Here is an 18,186-nt window from a genome sequence, read left to right as displayed (position 1 = left end):
CCAGTACCTGCCGCCAACACCAGACTCCACCCATTGGCGGATGCACTTTGATGGTTCCAAGATGCGCACCGGTTTGGGAGCCGACATCGTCCTCACCTCTCCCAAGAGCGACAAGCTCGGATATGTGCTAAAAATCCACTTTGCCACCTCCAACAACGTTGCCGAGTACGAAGCACTCATTCACGGGCTCCGGCTTTCCAAGGAACTCGGCATTCGCGGGATCCTGTGCTATGGTGATTCCGACTTGGTGGTCCAGCAGTCGTCAGGCGACTGGGACACCAAGGACGCAAACATGGCGAGCTACCGTTTTCTTGTCCAGCAACTCAGTGGATACTTTGAGGGGTGCGAGTTTCTCCACGTGCCAACAAATGATAATGAGCAAGCTGACACCTTGGCACGTATCGGCTCCACCCGGCAAGCAATACCAGCCGGTGTCGCCCTGCAATGCCTCATCAAGCCGTCTGTCAAGCCATCGCCAGAGTCGGATTCCATCTTTGTGCTGGCTCCTCCTGAAGCAGTCGGATCCGGCTTGAGGACCCCAGCAGTCGGCACGAGGAATTCAGCAGGCGACCCGAGGACTCCAGCAGCCGCACCTAGCCCGGAGACTTCAGAACCTGGCTCGGGGACTGCGGCAGTTGGCCCGGGGACTTCATCAACACAGCAAGCGGCAGCTGACTCCAACCCGTCGCCTCCCGGCCCAACTGCCCTCGTGCAAGTAGCAATCCTAGCAGTCGAAGAAATTGCAACACCTTCCTGGGCTCAGCCCATCCTTAACTTTCTGATGATCAAGGAGCTGCCGACGGACAAGATCTCGGCCTGACAAGTACAACGACGCATAGCAGCTTACACCATCATCAACAGAGAACTTGTGAGGCATAGTGTCACTAGTGTTTATTAGCGCTGTGTGGAGCCAGAGCAAGGCCAAGCAATCCTCAAAGATATCCATCAAGGCGAGTGTGGTCACCACGCGGCTTCAAGAGCACTTGTGGCCAATGCTTTCCGCCACGGTTTTTTCTAGCCGACTGTTCTAGAAAACGCCAAAGATTTGGTCCAGAAATGCAAAGGGTGCTAGAAGTTCCGCTCCAAGCCGCATCAGCCGGCCTCTGCACTCAAGACCATCCCCATTGCCTGGCCCTTTGCCGTCTGGGGCCTGTACATGGTGGGACCATTCAAGATGGCGTGCGGCGGCATGACTCATCTGCTTGTCGCAGTGGGCAAGTTCACCAAGTGGATAGAAGCAAAGCCAATTAAGAAGTTGAATGGTCTGACTGCTATGACTTTCATCTCCGACATCACCATCCGGTATGGCATACCACACAGCATCATCACCGACAATGGCACAAACTTTGCCAAAGGTGCCTTGGCCCGTTTTTGCACGACGCAGGGCATCCGACTGGACCTAGCGTCCGTTGCCCATCCGCAGTCAAACGGCCAGGTAGAGCGAGCAAACGGCCTCATTCTGTCTGGCATCAAGCCCCGACTGGTCGAGCCTCTAGAGCGGTCGGCCGGCTGTTGGCTTGACGAGCTGCCGGCCGTCCTCTCGAGCCTGCGCACAACTCCGAACAAGTCAACCGGCTTCACGCCTTTTCTTCCTCGTCCACAGCATTGAAGCCGTTATCCCGATGGATATAGAATTCGACTCCCCTCGAGTCACCATGTACACCTAAGAGGAGGCAAAATAAGCACGATAAGACGGTGTCGATCTGCTGGAAGAGGGCCGGCTGTTGGCACTTAGCCGGTCCACCATCTACTAGCAGAGTCTGCACCGATACTACAACCGGAAGGTCAAGCCAAGATCCTTCCAAGAGGGAGACCTTGTGCTCCGGCTGATCCAGCACAAGCTCTCGACACCTTGGGAAGGTCCCTTCATCATCAGCAAGGTGCTGGGAAATGATTCCTACTACCTGATCAATGCTCAGAAGCCTCGAGCACGCAAAAGAGATGACTCCGGCAAGGAGACAGAACGACCATGGAATGTGAATCTCCTTCAAAGGTTTTACAGTTAATGCAGTATGTACCACGTCAACTTTTTTATTAAGTATGAAGACTCTGGGTCCCCCGACAAGAGCTCAGGGTTGCCCTCTTTTATCTATATGATAAGTAATATGCCTGTCATCGTGTTATTTCATTAGTCCGCCTGGCACCGGGTTCGACTAGTCGACCCAGGGACTCGACTCCTGGTTCTATATAATGCTTCCTGCAGCCGGACAAGTAATGTGTTGGCACTTAAGCCTTCTCCTGCGGGAAGCCGCAACTCGCAGAGCGACTGTCCGGCGGGCAGGAGTCAAGGTAGAAAGGGTGTCCTCATGAAAAATGGCTAAGGACCCAAAGCACGCACATAGTTCAGGCTGGCTTCTTGCCTCACCGACCGGCTGCTGAGCAGCCAGCCGGCCGACTTCTGCTTAATTTGCTAAAAAAAACTCTAATCGGCTAAGTACTTACCCTCCCAAATCAGCCGAGTACTAAACCCAGCCACAGTCCGTAGAGCGGCTGTTTGGCTGGCCAGACGACAGCCTAGGGAGGTGGCAAAGGAAAAAAGTCAAGGAGCAAAAAGCAAGGAAAGGCAGAACCCAGCAAGCATATTTACATACCAACATTCAACAGGAGTTTGAAATACACCCCGCGGGTGGAATTGTGTGAAATTAACAAAGTTTGCTGAGACTAATAGGCAGGTAAAAACAAAGATAAGTTGGCAGCCTAGGGAGCGGCGAACGGGTTCGGCGGAACGGTGGAGTCGGCGGTGCCGGTGGGTGGAGTGGCCGGCTGGTCGGTCTCCGCTTGGTCGCCTTCTGCAGCAGCCGGCTCGCTCGGGCGTGGCTCATTGTTGGAGGTGCGATCGAGCTGAGGCTGGCCATTCGCCCCGACCTCTGGCGCCTCCCCTTCACTTTCCTCCTCCTCCCCGCTTTCTCCCTCGTCGTTGGAGTCGATCACTTTGGCTGAGTCCTTGCCATCCTCTGGGTTCAGCCCAAACCACTCCTTCTGCACCTCGGTGCCATTCTCAGCCAGCTCAGGAATGAAGATGCTGGTGTCGGTGTACTCGGCGATTGTCGCAACTCACTGGACAAGTTCACGCTCCACCACCGCCAGCTCCTCTCGGGCTTCCAATCAAAGTGTGGCCAACAGGGCTAGATCTAGCCCAGGGTACCACGCCTTGATGAATTCCAAGGCCCGGCGTGCCCCAGCCTGGGCCGTGGAACCCTTCCAAGCCTCAAGGCGGCCGGCCGCCACCTCTAGCCAGTCGGCGGTCCGGCTAGGTGTGCGTGGAGCCAGCATGCACGGCCACAGGGCGGCGATCACCTGGGCGCCGACACGCTGAAGACGGTGCAACATCCGATGAGCCGGCCAAAGACATGCCTGGATGCTGAGGAGCTGCTCGCCGAGGGTCTAGGGGGCGTTGGCAGCAATCTGCGCACCTTCCGCCCTCCGCTCTTCGTGATCAGCCTCGATGGCCTCGTTGGCAACGTCAGAATGACCAGGGAAGAAGTCTGCTCAAACAGAAAGCAAAAGAGCCAAAGTTAGAGACAAGATGCCGGCTTGGTCAGCAGCTGGCGGCTCGAAGAAGAAAAAAGAGGGAAGCTCAACGTCGACCATGTCCTCAGTTTTGTCAAAGCCGACGGTCAGCAAAGCCTCCTTGTCGGTCCATGCGGAGCGTTCGGTCTCGAACTCAGCAAGGATACCGGCCTCTTTGTCCTCCGCGTCCTTCTGGGTCTTCTTGAGAACCTCCGCCAGTTGCGTGACCAGCTGGTCACGCTCTTCGGCTAGCTTGCTGCAGTCCGCCTCCTGGCACGCAGTGCCGTAATGGCTTCGCCCAGCTGCCGTTGCAGGGCGGCGTTGGCCTCTGCAAAAGTAGAAGAAGAAAAAGACATCAACAATCAACAAGGAGAGATATAGTTGCCCGGGAGATCTGGCCCGACTGCTCAGCAGTCGGCCCAAATCTCGGGGACTACAGCCCACGGGTGTGCCAGCGCGCCCCCGCGGAGAAAGAAAACAAATACTTACTCCGGCTTTCCATCAGGTCGGTGGTCCGTTGAGTCAGCTCCTGGACCTTGGAGTTGAAGGCGGCTGCGTGAAGCTTATGATAATCCTGCAGTGAAGATATCAGACAATGTCAGCACTCGGAGCTTGCTAGTTAAAGTTCCGAGCCGCCTGCTCAGCAGCCGGCCCGAAACTTGGGGACTACACCCAGTGGGTGCGCTGGCGCGCCCCTAGAGAGAAGTGTAAGAGATACAAGAGTCAAAAATGAAGAACCAAGAAGCATACCCGGACGGCTGCTCGCGACTCCAGGAACACCTTGTTGCAGTGCTTGAGATCATCGGCTTTAGCGCGGAGCTTGGCCTGGACGTCCAGGATCACCTTATTCAAAGGGCCCATCCCGCCTCCCCGGACCCACTCAGTGGGCGCGGCATTGGTCGCCTTGGCGTCTGGGATCGAAGAGCTCGCAACACCGGTCTCTAGCGGGTGTGGTGCCATGGCCGCCTTTCCAAACCGATGGAGTGAGGGTGTGCGGACCTCGGGAGTCGGGCCCGTCACCATCTCGTCTCCGGCTGGTGGCGCCGGCGGATCAGCCGGCTGCTTGTCTCGGGCCTCCTCAAAAGGTGGTGGTAGGGGCACGATTACGTCCGGCATGACGACGTCACCGCCGTCTCTCTCCATGATCGGGTGCTCATCGCCGTCTCCCCCAGTCGGCGCCACAAACTCTGGCGGTGGCAGCGCGGACTTCACGGGGATGACGAACAACGCCGACTGACGGTGCGCGGCTTCCTCAGCCCGCTTCTTTGCCGTGGTGGCGGCCTCAGCTTCCGCCAACTTCTTCAAAGCGGCGGCTTCCGCCTTGTCCGCCTCCGCCTTCTCCAGGCAGGCGGCTTCCTGCTCCTCGCGCACCTCCCGTGTGTTTCGCTCCCGCGCCTCCCGGAGGTCGGTGGCCGGATCGATTCGCCGGGTGGTGGTGGAGGTCTCCGCCGACCCAACGATGGAGGCGGCGGCTGACTTCTCAAGAGAGAGCGGGGCCCTAAATCAAGAAAGACGCAGAGAGAAAGCTCAGAAGGAATCGACAAGAAAGAAGAGCACAAGGAAAAGATACTTATGTCGACACCATAGGAGGCGCCTTTGGGAGCTTCTGGTACTTGGCCGCCTTCGTTGCGGCCTCTTTCCGCCTGGTCGTGGCAGTCGGATTCTTGGCCTTCTTCGGAGCGCTGCCAAACAAGACGGTGCCTTGTTTATGCTTGTGTGTGCCGCCTCGAGCAGTCGTCTCGATGGAGGGGCCCGCCTCCTCCCTGCCAGCGCCCCGTGAAGGGCGCGGCTCTTCTTCCTCCTCCTCATCGTCAGGCAGATCTTGATGCCACCTTCTTCGGAGCCGCCTGCTTCGTAGACGCCGCCTGTCGCAGTGTCCTCCAAGGCGGCCGCCCCCAAGTTGGGCTTGTCCACGTCCCTCATCGCCCAGTCCGGCTCATAGTCACCGCCCGCCCCTCCGATGGCGGCCGTCGCTTCCGACATGTAGATCTATTTCAAACGGTGAGAGGCCGGCTGGTCAAGACCAAGATCAAGGCCAAGACGAGTATCAAAAAGAAAGAATTGGAAAACTTACCGTATGCGGCGGGTCGATGCGGGAATATGGCCGCTTGCCGAAGCGCCAAGACCCCTCCAGCTTGAGGCTGGAGATCTCGTTCACCAAGTTTGCAACCTCGGCAGCCGGCATCTCCTTGGTACTCAGTCGGCACGGATCGCGATGCCCACTCACCCGGCTGATCAGGTGAGGTCGGCCTTGGAGTGGGAGAGCCCGGCGCACGACAAAGGCGACCAACAAGTCGGACGCCTTGAGGCCTTCGGCGTCGGTCAGCTCCCGGAGTAGTTGGATGGCGGCGACGCTGTTTGCTGATACCGGCTTCGGCTTGTAGCCCCTGCTGGCCCGAGGCTCAACCAGCGGGCCGGCTTCATAAGCCGGCAGGTTAATGAAGTCGATGGCCGGGTCCATGTTCTCCACATAGAAGTAAGATTGCTGTCACATCTTGACCGATTGTGGCAGCTTGATGGTGGGGAAGGCGTTCTTCGGCGACGGCCGGTGAACCGCGACGAAGGCACCACACTTGGCAGCTACCTCCCGGACGGAGGTGCCTAGCTTGGTGTAGAAGAATGCTCCCCACAACTCGATGGTGGGGAGTATGCAGAGATAGCCCTCGCTCATCGTGACGAAGGCGGCCAGGAGCATCACGGTGTTGGGCGTGATGTGATGAGGCTGGAGGTGATAAAACTCGAGAAATGAGCGGATAAAGCCGCTCGCCGGCAGGCCGAAGCCGCGGATGAAGTGCGAGCGGAAGACGACCCGCTCTCCCTCCCCCGGCATCGGTGAGATCTCTCCCTCCGGCGGCATGCGCGCCTTCACATAGCCCGCACCGGGGAGACGCCGCGTCTCACGGAGGAAAGTGATATGGTCTTCATTGACATTCGACCCGTCCCAGTCTCCTCCTTGCTCGCGCGCCATGGAGAAGCTCGACGAAGAAAATGGTGTGGCGGGGGAGAAGAGAATGGAGCGGGGACAAGAGGGCTCGGGGCGGACGAGCACGACGGAGACGAACAGCGGCGGCGCTCCGGCATGGCTCAGGGGCGCTGCGGCAAGAGGAAGAAGAAGGAGGCAAGAGTAGGGTGAGGGGGCGCGCGTGCTCCGCTGCTCCCTCTCCTCCCCCTACTTATAGCCTACGGGCTATGAAGCCGAGGGGGCGGGCGTGGGATCGTGGCATTAACTGTGCCCACGACCCCACGTTCCCACCCTTGTCGCGCGAATTATTGCGCATAATGACTCTGCGGGGAAACTCAACCGCCCGCCTCGGCCATAGTGGATCCGCTCACGTGCCGAGGCCCGGTGGTTGCGGGCCCAGCCTGTAGTCGCGTCCCATCACGCGCGTGGGCTGGCAGGCTGGCCCGACTGGCTAACGCCACGCGGCACGCCCACGACGGGCGGCGGGCCTAGAAGCTTGGCTAATATGCCACCTAGTTGCCGCCGTTGCGTTCGAAGTTTCAGACAGATCCGACCAGACGTGGCCGGCTCCTACCAGGCGGCTTACCAGGAGTCGGATGAAGCTTCCGTCCAGAGCACCCGGGGAAAGAAACTGTTGAGGCTCCTTGGCCCCTCGGCCGCGGCACCTCACCAGCTTCGGGGACTACTGTCGGAGTAATGGGCCACGGGTAGCCTAACCCGAGTCCCCCAACCTTTCAAGACATCGGGGCCAGCTGCGCCCCTCAAGACGGCAAGATGAAGCGCCGCCTTCTGGTGGCCGGTTGGCTGAACGGCCAACTGGAAAAAGACGGCCATGCTCAGGAAGGCGGCTCCAAGACGGGCCGACTCCTAGCGAGCGGCCTCCAGAGAGGCCGGCTCCTAGCAGTCGGCCCCTAGCGCCCTCAAAGTCGGCACCCCCATTAAGAAGACAAGACGGTGCAAGGTTACAGTGTAGCCCATCACCCCCGTATCCAGGGCCGGGTGTGGCCACAGTGCTCCGTACAGGCAGAGATCTCCGCCTGGAGCGGCACTGTTGCCACTCCGCCCCTGACGTCACTCCTGTCAGGCGGAGCCCTGCTCCCACGACCGCCTGTCGGTATGGTCTGAAGATGGCGGGCCCTACCAGGCAGCGAGAGCCCGGAAGATGGTGGAGGCCGGACCAGACGGACCCAAGGGAGGCCGGCTCCTAGCAGTCGGCCCACTCCTTCCCCGAGGCTCACTCACCATTAACCAGATAAGACGCAGAGTGGCTATAGTGATCTCCCGCCAGGCGGCGGGACTGTAGCCACGCCCCTGACCAAGTGTGCATCATTAGCATTGCGGCTACAGTAATCAGCAGCCGGCAAGACCCGCGAGCGGCGAAGGCGGCATGTTGGCTCCGTACCAGACCAGTCGGCGGGGCCCACCAGGCGGCAAGCCCCAGCAGCCGGCAGAGAAGCCGGCGACCAGAGAGACTGCCAGGCGGGCCGTACACCCGACCAGATTACCATTGTACCCCTGAGGGGAGGCCTATATAAACCTCCTAGGGCACCCATGCAAATGGTTGGAACCTGTTAGTATTAGACTCACACCTAGGGGGAGAGGAGAGCCAACCCTGCCTTCTTCTACCTTTAGCATCCAGCTCGAGGAGCACCATTTTGCTCACTAGCGCCTTAGTGATCATGCGGAGACCCCGCAGAGCAGGACTAGGGGTGTTATCTCCTAGGAGAGCCTCGAACCTGGGTAAAGTGCACCGACGTTCGTGTCTACGCCTCATCCCGCTTCCAGGCACCGGCGACGTTCTACTCGCTCCCACCATGATAAGCCATCCATTGGCATATGTCGCACCCAACCCCCGACAATGGTATAAGCTATGCGATGATAATGGATTTTGGAATTGGAATCGATTGAAATTGGAGTTTCTCCAAAAAATTATCCCATGCATCTAGTTCATCGTGATTGGAATTACATATATAATTTTTGGCCTAATGAAGGAGGCTCTAGCTTGAGGGAGGCTTAAGTCAATGTTATATCCATGCCCCAATCATGAGCTCTCAAGAGAAATTATTATTCAGAATTTTTATGCTCGACTTTCTCGTGATGATCAATCCATGCTTGATACTTCTTGTATTGGTTCTTTTATGAAGAAGAGTATTGAATTCCGATGGGATCTTTTGGAAAGAATTAAACACAACTCAGAAGATTGGGAACTTGACAAAGGTAAAGAGTCAGGCATTAAGCTTAAGTATGATTGTGTTAAATCTTTTATAAATACTGATGTTTTTCAAAAGTTTAGCACTAAATATGGACTTGACTCTGAGATAGTAGCCTCCTTTTATGAATCATTTTATACTCATGTTGATCTCCCTAAAGAGAAGTGGTTTAAATATCACCCAACTATTAAAGAAGCAATTAAAGAACCAGAACTAGCTAAGGAAGAAACTATACTTTATAATGTTGATCTAGTTGTTCCTACTGCTTATATTGAGAAACCACCTTTCCCTGTTAGGATAAAGGAACATGCTAAAGTTTCAACTGTGGTCAACAAAAGTTATATTAGAACACCTAAACCTGATGAGCAAATCAAAGTAGAACCTACTGTTGCTATGGTTAAGGATCTCTTGGAAGAAAATATAGATGGGCATGTTATTTACTTCTGTGAAGAAGCTGCTAGAATTTCCAAACCTGATAAAAAGGATAAACATAGACGTGTTTTTGGCATGCTTGTTGTCTCAGTTAAAATAGGAGATCACTGTTATCATGGTTTATGTGACTTAGGTGCTAGCGTGAGTGCTATTCCTTATTCCTTATATTAAGAAATTATGAATGACATAGCATCCGCAGAGATAGAAGACATATATGTTACTATTAAACTTGCTAATAGAGATACTATATCACCAATTGGGATTGTTGGAGATGTTGAAGTCTTGTGTGGGAAAATAAAATACCCTACTGATTTTCTTGTTCTTGGTTTCCCACAAGATGACTTCTGTCCCATTATCTTTACTAGACCTTTCTTGAACACCGTTAATGCTAAAATAGATTGTGAGAAACAAACTGTCGGTGTTAGTTTTGGTGATGAATCTCATGAGTTTATTTTTTCCAAGTTTAGTAGAAAGCTTCATGAAAAAGAATTTCCTAGTAAGGATGAAATAATTGGTCTTGCTTCTATTGTTGTACCCCCTACTGATCCTCTAGAACAATATCTTCTAGACCATGAAAATGATTTACATATGCATGAAAGAAATGAAATAGATAAGATTTTCTTTGAATAACGTCCTCTGCTTAAACACAATTTGCCTATTGAAACTCTAGGAGGTCCGCCTCCACCTAAAGGTGGTCCTGTGTTCGAATTAAAACAATTACCAGACACTTTGAAATATGCTTATCTTGATGAAAAGAAGATATATCATGTTATTATTAGTGCTAACCTTTTAGAACATGAAGAAGAAAGATTATTGGAAGTTCTAAGGAAGCACCGAGCTGCTATTGGATATACTCTTGATGATTTAAAGGGCATTAGTCCCACTCTATGTTAGCACAAGATAAATATTAAAACTTCTGGAAGCAGGTGTAATCTATCCTAATAGTAGATGGGTAAGTCCTGTTCATTGTGTCCTAACAAAGGAGGTATCACTGTTGTTCCTAATGATAAGAATGAACTTATTCCACAAAGAATTGTTACAGGCTATAGAAAGGTAATTGATTTTAGAAAATTAAACAAAGCAACTAGAAAAGATCATTACCCTCTGCCTTTTATTGATCAAATGCTAGACAGACTATCTAAGCACACACATTTTTGCTTTCTTGATGGATACTCTATTTTTTTCACAAATACTTGTTTCTCAACCTGATCAAGAAAAGACCACTTTTACTTGTCCTTTTGGAACTTATGCTTATAAACGTATGCATTTTGGTTTATGTAATGCACCTGCTACCTTTCAAAGATGTATAACTGCTATATTCTCTGACTTTTGTGAAAAGATTGTTGAAGTTTTCATGGATGACTTCTCCATTTATGGGAAGACTTTTGATGATTGTTTAATCAATGTTGATCGAGTTTTGAAGATATGTGAACAAACAAATCTTGTCTTGAATTGGGAGAAGTGCCACTTTATGGTTAATGAAGGTATTGTCTTGGGTCATAATTCTTTTGAAAAAAGGTATTGAAGTGGACAAATCTAAGGTTGATGCAATTGAGAAAATGCCATGTCCTAAAATTTCTAGGCCTCTTGCAAACCTTTTGAAAAAGGATGTTCCTTTTGTTTTTGATGATGATTGGTTAGAAGCCTTTGAAACACTCAAGAAAGCCTTAATTTGTGCACGTATTCTGCAACCACCTGATTGGAACTTGCCTTTTGAAATCATGTGTGATGCTAGTGATTATGCTATTGGTGTTGTTCTAGGAAAAAGAGTTGATAAGAAACTGAATGTCATTCATTATGCTAGTAAAACTCTAGATAGTGCTGAACGAAATTATGCTACTACTGAAAAAGAATTTTTAGCAGTTGTGTTTGCTTGTGATAAAGTTAGATCTTACATTGTTGATTCAAAAGTAATTGTTCACACCGACCATGCTACTATTAAATATCTTATGGAAAAGAAAGATGCTAAACCTAGACTTATTCGATGGGTTCTCTTGCTATAAGAATTTGAATTAAATATCACTGATAGGAAAGGAGCTGAGAACCCCATAGCTGATAACTTGTCTAGGCTTGAAAATGTGCTTGATGACCCACTACCTATTGATGGTAGTTTTCCTGATGAGCAGTTAGCTGCAATAAATGTTTCTCATAACACTCCTTGGTATGCTGACTATGCTAATTACATTGTTGCTAAATATTTACTCCCTTCGATTCTATTTAGTCTACGTATAAGAGCAAGCTCGCATACCAAGGAGGACTTCTGTCACATTTTTATGGACTACTTTTCCCTCGCATGTGCTGTTCCTACTGACAAGTTTGTGCGCCATGCAGTGGCTGTGCACTGCAACATGCATCGGGGGTGCTAAAAAGCCACGGGATTCACGGACCCATGCATCGGATGCATTGAATGGCTGCGCATGCGTAGGAGAGAATCAGGGGCAGTTTTGGATAACTTAGGGGAAAGATGGCAGTGCGTAGAGTAAAAAGAGAAAAACGAGAAAATTTTAGGTGCAGACTAAATAGAATCGGAGGGAGTGCCACCTAGCTTTACATACCAACAAAAGAAAAAAATTCTCTATGATTTAAGACATTACTTTTGGGATGACCTACATATTTATAAAGGAGTAGATGGTAATATTAGACGTTGTGCACCTGAGTATGAACAGGGACAAATCCTACAGAAATGTCACTCTGAAGCTTATGGAGGGCATCATGCGGGAGATAGAACTGCTCACAAGGTATTGCAGTCTGGATTTTATTGGCCTACTCTCTTCAAGGATGCTCATAAGTTCGTCTTATCTTGTGATGAATGTTAAAGAATAGGTAATATTGGTAAACGTTAAGAAATTCCTATGAATTATCCACTTGCTGTTGAACCATTTGATGTTTGGGGTTTTGATTACATGGGACCTTTTCCTTCCTCTAATGGATATACACATATTTTGGTTGCTATTGATTATGTTACTAAGTGGGTAGAAGCTATTCCAACCAGTAGTGCTAATCACAACACCTCTATTAAAATGCTTAAGGAAGTTATTTTCCCAAGGTTTGGAGTCCCTTGATATTTAATGACTGATGGTGGTTCACACTTTATTCATGGTGCTTTCCGTAAAATGCTTGCAAAGTTTGATGTCAACCATAGAATTGCATCACCTTATCATCCTCAGTCTAGTGGTCAAGTTGAACTTATCAATAGAGAAATAAAATTAATTTTGCAAAATACTATCAATAGGTCCCAGAAGAATTGGTCTAAGAAATTAGATGCTGCACTTTGGGCTTATAGAACAGCATCTAAAAATCCTATGGGTATGTCTCCTTATAAAATGGTTTGTGGAAAAGCTTGTCATTTGCCTCTTGAGTTAGAACATAAAGCATATTGGGTAATCAAAGGACTCAACTATGATTTCAAATTTGCCGGTGAAAATAGGTTATTTGATATTAATTCATTTGATGAATGGAGAACCCAACCTTATGAAAATGACAAGTTATTTAAAGAAAAAGTTAAAAGATGGCATGATAAAAGAATCCAAAAGTGTGAGTTTAAAGTTGGAGAATATGTTCTTTTGTACAACTCTCATTTCAGATTCTTTGCAGGAAAACTCCTCTCCAAATGGGAAGGACCCAATGTTATCGAGGAGGTTCATCGGTCTGGAGCTATCAAAATAAATAATGTCGAAGGTACTAACCCAAAGGTTGTTAATGGGCAACGAATAAAACATTATATCTCAGGTACGCCCATTCGTATTGAAAGTAATATTATCCAAACTATGACACCGGAAGAACACATAAAATAGTCCTTTTGGAACACTCCAGAATCGTTAAAAAGAGGAGGTATGCGAGACGGTAAGTAAACAGACTCCGAAAAATCTGCAAAAATATTTTCTGTCAGTTTTGGAATATAACAAAAATTAGGAAAGTTAGAAACTTCCAGGAAGTGCACCCTGGTGGGCACAAGACACCATGGCGCGCCTGGCGAGCACGCCCAGGTGGGTAGTGCCCACCTCGGGGACTTTTCGGACTCCGTTTTTCTACAGTTTTCTTGTCCCCCAAGATAAAAAATCTTTATATACCCCCTGAACCAATTGATCACCGTATCATAGAGAAATCTTCTATTTTCTTTTCCTTGCTATTTTCTGTCAGATCCCATCTGCCATGGCCGCTTCAAGCTCCTCCAAGGACAAGTTCTTCAAGAACGTCATCTACCCATATTTGCAGGAGGTGGTGCAGCACCCTCAATTCATTCAGATGCATGAGGGGATGCTTCACCTTCGCGATGTGCCAGGTCCTAAGGGGACGGGAACCATGGAGGCCAGGCATGAAGCTATGGAGCAGGAGGTCTTCCGATGCAAGGGGATGGTCGAGCGTGGACTCAATGCCAATCACCTCAGGATCACAGACCTTTCCCATGATCTCAAGGTGGATGGCAAGTCCATGAAGGACGTCGTCTTCACCCTCAACGAGCAAATCAACTTCCTCCAAAGCCAGATTGATGATCTCCAAAACAAAGTCTTTGAATATGAGGCAAGGTTTAAAGGTATGAGTTTGGCTGCCGGTTGCAGGACCCATGAGACACACTCCTCCTCTTCTGATGGCGGACCTCTGCCATGGAAACCTGAGGACAAGATCTCTTCTTCATCACCACCACCATCTTATTCATCACTAAAAAAAATTAAATATCGGGAATGGGCACTCCCCTTGTCTTCCGCCAAGCTTGGGGGAGGTGCCCCGGTATCGTATCATCCCCACTATCTTTTGCCTTTACTTATTTCAGTTCGATCCATAGTCATCTTTTACTTTAGATGAATAAAAGTTTAGTTCGATCCATTCTTTTCGAGAGTTTTCTTAGTGATCTATCCTTGTAATCGTGTTCGAGATATATAATAAAGTTTAATATGAGTTTTTGCTTTCTTTAATTTCATGTTGCAATAAAAAATAAAATAAATAAATAAAAAGAAAGAAAGGAAATAAATGAAGAAGATCATATGGTAATCTTATGGTAGGTGATGACACCACATAAGGAAAAGTATAAGCAGAAAATTTTATTAGAGATTGACAAACATAGCATTGGTCAATGATGCCACTCATGAAAGAATTAATGAGGAAAGAGAAGATTCATATATAAATACACTATCCTGGAAATATTTTGTGATTGTGAGCCCCCATCAAAATATTATATTCCAAAATTGTTGACGTTGGACAAGGAAGACAACTTAATGATTTATGTTTGTCCATATTCGCATAGAAGTCATATTGTCATGGATCCTTTAACATGTGGTGCTTGCCCCCTAACTTTGCTAGCCAAAAATTCCGCACTAAGTAGAGATACTACTTGTGCATCCAAAAACCCTTAAACCCAAATCTTATTTTCAAGTGTCCAGCATACCTACCTAAGGATTGAGTCAGATCCTTCAAGTAAGTTGATATCGGTGCAATAAGGCAATAAAAATTATTTCTAAAAGTGTGAGATCATTTAGTGTAAGAGAAAATTGAGCGTTGTATGAACTTGTGATGGTGAAGAATAAAAGCGACAGACTTCATAATAAAGGTTGCCATCACAAGGGGTAACACAAGGTGACATTCTTTTGCACTAAGGGGTTGAGCATACAAACAAATAAGCACATGGCAACCCCTGCTTCCCTCTGAGAAGGGCCTATATTTTACTTTTATGTATTTACTTTTATGCAAAGAGTCAAAGTTTTCTCTCTATTCCTTTTTATTTTTCTCCTTTGGCAAGCATCATGTGGTGAGGAAAGATTTAGGCACATATGTCCAGTTGAATATGGTTGGCATGAGTTATTGTTGTTGACATCACCCTTGAGGTGAATTCATTGGGAGGCGAAACTATAAGCCCCTATCTTTCTATGTGTCCGGTTGAAACATTTTTCTCATGTGTACGCGATGAGTGTTAGCAATCATAGAAGACTAAATGATGGTTGAGTATGTGGACTTGCCTAAAGGCTCCGATACATGACCCTTCCTGAAAAGATGATGAATTGTAGTTGCAAAGTTGACTAAGAACATAGTTTGTTTGCTTCTAATAGAGTTTATGCTTCATACTTCGATAGTGTGATGAATTGTCACTTATTTCATGAGAAGTTTATGATAAAAGTTCTATGATAAAAGTTTTATGTTTAAGTTTGTTGCTGTTACAATAATCAACATGATGCTTCTATGTCCGTATTTTGTTTTTATCAACACCTCTCTCTCTCTAAGCATGTGGACATGTTTTTCGATTTCGGTTTTCGCTTGAAGACAAACGAGGTCTAAGCTTGGGGGAGTTGATATGTCCATTTTGCATCATGTTTTCCTACTGTTATTTATGATGTTTTAATGCATAATAATGCTTTTTGGAGTAATTCTAATGCCTTTTCTCTCATAATATGCAAGGTGCAAACAATGAGGGAGAATTCCAGCAGCTGGAAATCTGGACCTGGAAAAGCTACGTCAGGCTACCTATTATGCACAACACCAAACAAGCCAAAACTTTACGGAGAATTTTTATGGAATATATGAAGAATATTGGAGCATATAAGTACTAGAGGGGGCCACCCTGGTGAGCACAAGACATCAGGGCGCGGCTGGACCCCCAGGCGCGCCCTGGTGGGTTGTGCTCACCCAGGTACACCTCTGGTGCCCACCTTCTGGTATATAAGTCATTTTAACCTAGAAAAAATTAGGGGAGGACTTCCGGGGCGGTGCTCCACCGTCTCGAGGCGGAACTTGGGCAGGAGCACTTTTGCCCTCTGGCACAGCGATTCCGCCGGGGGAACTTCCCTCCCAGAGGGGCAAATCATCATCATCATCACCAACAACTCTCCCATCTTGGGGAGGGCAATCTCCATCAACATCTTCAACAGCACCATCTCATCTCATACCCTATTTCATCTCTTGTGTTCAATCTTGTTGCCGGAACTATAGATTGGTGCTTGTGGGTGACTAGTAGTGTTGATTACATCTTATAGTTGATTACTATATGGTTTATTTGGTGGAAGATTATATGTTCAGACCCATTATGCTATTTAATAGCCCTCTGATATTGAGCATGTTTATCTCTTGTGAGTGGTTACTTTTGTTCTTGAGGTCACGGGAGAAATCATGTTGCAAGTAATCATGTGAACTTGATATGTGTTCTATATTTTGATAGTATGTATGTTGTGATTCCCTTAATGGTGTCATGTGAATGTCGACTACATGACACTTCAACATATTCCTAAGCACCGGTCCGCCCACATATCAAATTATCAAAGTAGCGAACATGAATCAAATCAACATGATGACAGTGACTAGATGAAATTCCCGTGTACCCTCAAGAACGCTTTGCTTATTATAAGAGACTGTTTTAGCCTATACTTTGCCTCAAAAGGATTGGGCTACCTTGCTGCACTTTTGTTACTATTATCATTACTTGCTCATTACAAAATAGCTTGCTATCAAACTACTCTGTTACTTACAATTTCAGCACTTGTAGACTTTACCTTGCTGAAAACCACTTGTCATTTTCTTCTACTCCTCGTTGGTTTTGACACTCTTACTTATCGAAAAGAGCTACAATTGATCCCCTATACTTGTTGGTCATCATTAATTGGCAAAGAATTAAACATTAAATTTCAGGTACACCCATTAATGTTGAAACCAATATTATTCAAACTATGACACTGGAAGAGCACATAGAGGCAGGTTTCCGGAATGCTCCAGAACCCTGAAAACGAGTAGGTATGTGGTACGGTAAGTAAACTGACTCCAAAAGTTCCATAAAAGTACTCTCTGTTTGTTTTGCAATATTTAAAAAATTAGGAAAATAATAAACAGTCTAAAAAGTGCACGAGGGAGCGACAAGCCCGAGGGGCACACCCTACCCCCTAGGCGCGCCTCCCAGGCTTGTGGGCCCCTCGTGGACTTACCCGTCTGTGTTTTTCTTCCATATTACTTGTCATGTATGAAAATTATATATACTTCCTGATGTTTTGACCATTGTATCATGAGATTCTCCTTTGTTCTTGTTTCAGGCTATTTTTCTGACAGATCTAGATCGCCATGGCCCCTCCAAGCTCGTCCAAGGACACGTTTTTTGAGAAGGTCATGAACCCTTACCTTTCGGAGGTGGCGAAACACCCTCAAGAGATCAATATGCATGAGGGGTTGCTTCACATCCGGGACATTCAAGGGCCTAAGAAGACCGGAAACGAGAAGGCCAGACTAGAAGTGGTGGAACAGGAGATCTTCAAGTGCTAGGGGATGATGGAGCGTGGACTCAACGCTAACCACTCCATGATCATGAATTCACCCGTGAGCACAAGTTGGACAACATGGAGATTGGAGACACCATCTTCAAGCTCAATGACAAGATCGATTTCCTTCAGGCCCAAATCTATGATTTGCAAAATTGAACTTTGAGTATGAGGCTAGGTTTAAAGGTATGAGTTTAGCTGCGAATTTCAGGACCCCGGAGACATGTTCATCTTTTTATGATGGGGAGCCTATGCCTTGGAAGGCGCAGGACAAACCTACTACTTCATCACCACCACCATCACCGAAGAAGGAGACTTGAGTACACGGGTATGGGCACTACCCTTGGCTTGTGCCAAGCTTGGGGGAGGTGCCCCGGTATCATATCACCACCATTTTATCATCATTATCTATCTTAGTACGATCCTTAGTTATTTCATGATTTAGAAGAATAAAAGTTTAGTTTGATCTATTTTTGAGTGCTTGCTTAGTGATCTATCTATCTACGTAATCGTGTGCAAGTTATATAATAAAGACTAGTTTGAGATTTGCTTTGCTTTCTTATTTCAATCTCAGCAATGAAAATACCTAATAAAAGAATGAAAAGATCATATGCTAATCCCATGGGGAGTAATGACTTCACACAAAAGAAGTATAGTTGATAAAATATGGTGGAAGTTGGCAAACATAGCATTGGTCATTGGTGCAATCCACGAAAAAGGTAATGAAGGACGATGTGACACCCCGATTTGATCGTACACTAAACATGCACGCAAATGTGTATGACCAAGATCAGGGACTCATGAGAAGATATCACAACACAACTCTAGACACAAATTAAAATCA

General features: G+C 47.9%; 1 protein-coding gene across 1 annotated transcript; it reads left to right on the top strand.

Annotated features, from left to right (window-relative positions):
- The first annotated feature begins 292 nt into the window (after nt 1-292).
- On the top strand, nt 293-820 carry LOC147959863 (uncharacterized). Its single transcript, XM_087532968.1, has one exon. It carries the CDS (start codon nt 293-295, stop codon nt 818-820), a length of 528 nt encoding a protein of 175 aa, XP_087389094.1.
- Nucleotides 821-18,186: the final 17,366 nt, after the last annotated feature.

This window comes from Triticum urartu, chromosome 7A, assembly GCF_056163025.1.
Source record: "Triticum urartu cultivar PI428250 chromosome 7A, HENAU_Tu73, whole genome shotgun sequence".
NCBI classification, from domain to species: Eukaryota; Viridiplantae; Streptophyta; class Magnoliopsida; order Poales; family Poaceae; genus Triticum; species Triticum urartu.
The sequence above is the reverse complement of the archived record's forward strand: the minus strand, read 5'-3'. Positions and strand labels throughout refer to the sequence as shown.

Bases quoted from the DNA above. Each gene is read 5' to 3' on its own strand.
- LOC147959863 (XM_087532968.1), top strand. From the start codon at position 293: ATGGCGAGCTACCGTTTTCTTGTCCAGCAACTCAGTGGATACTTTGAG.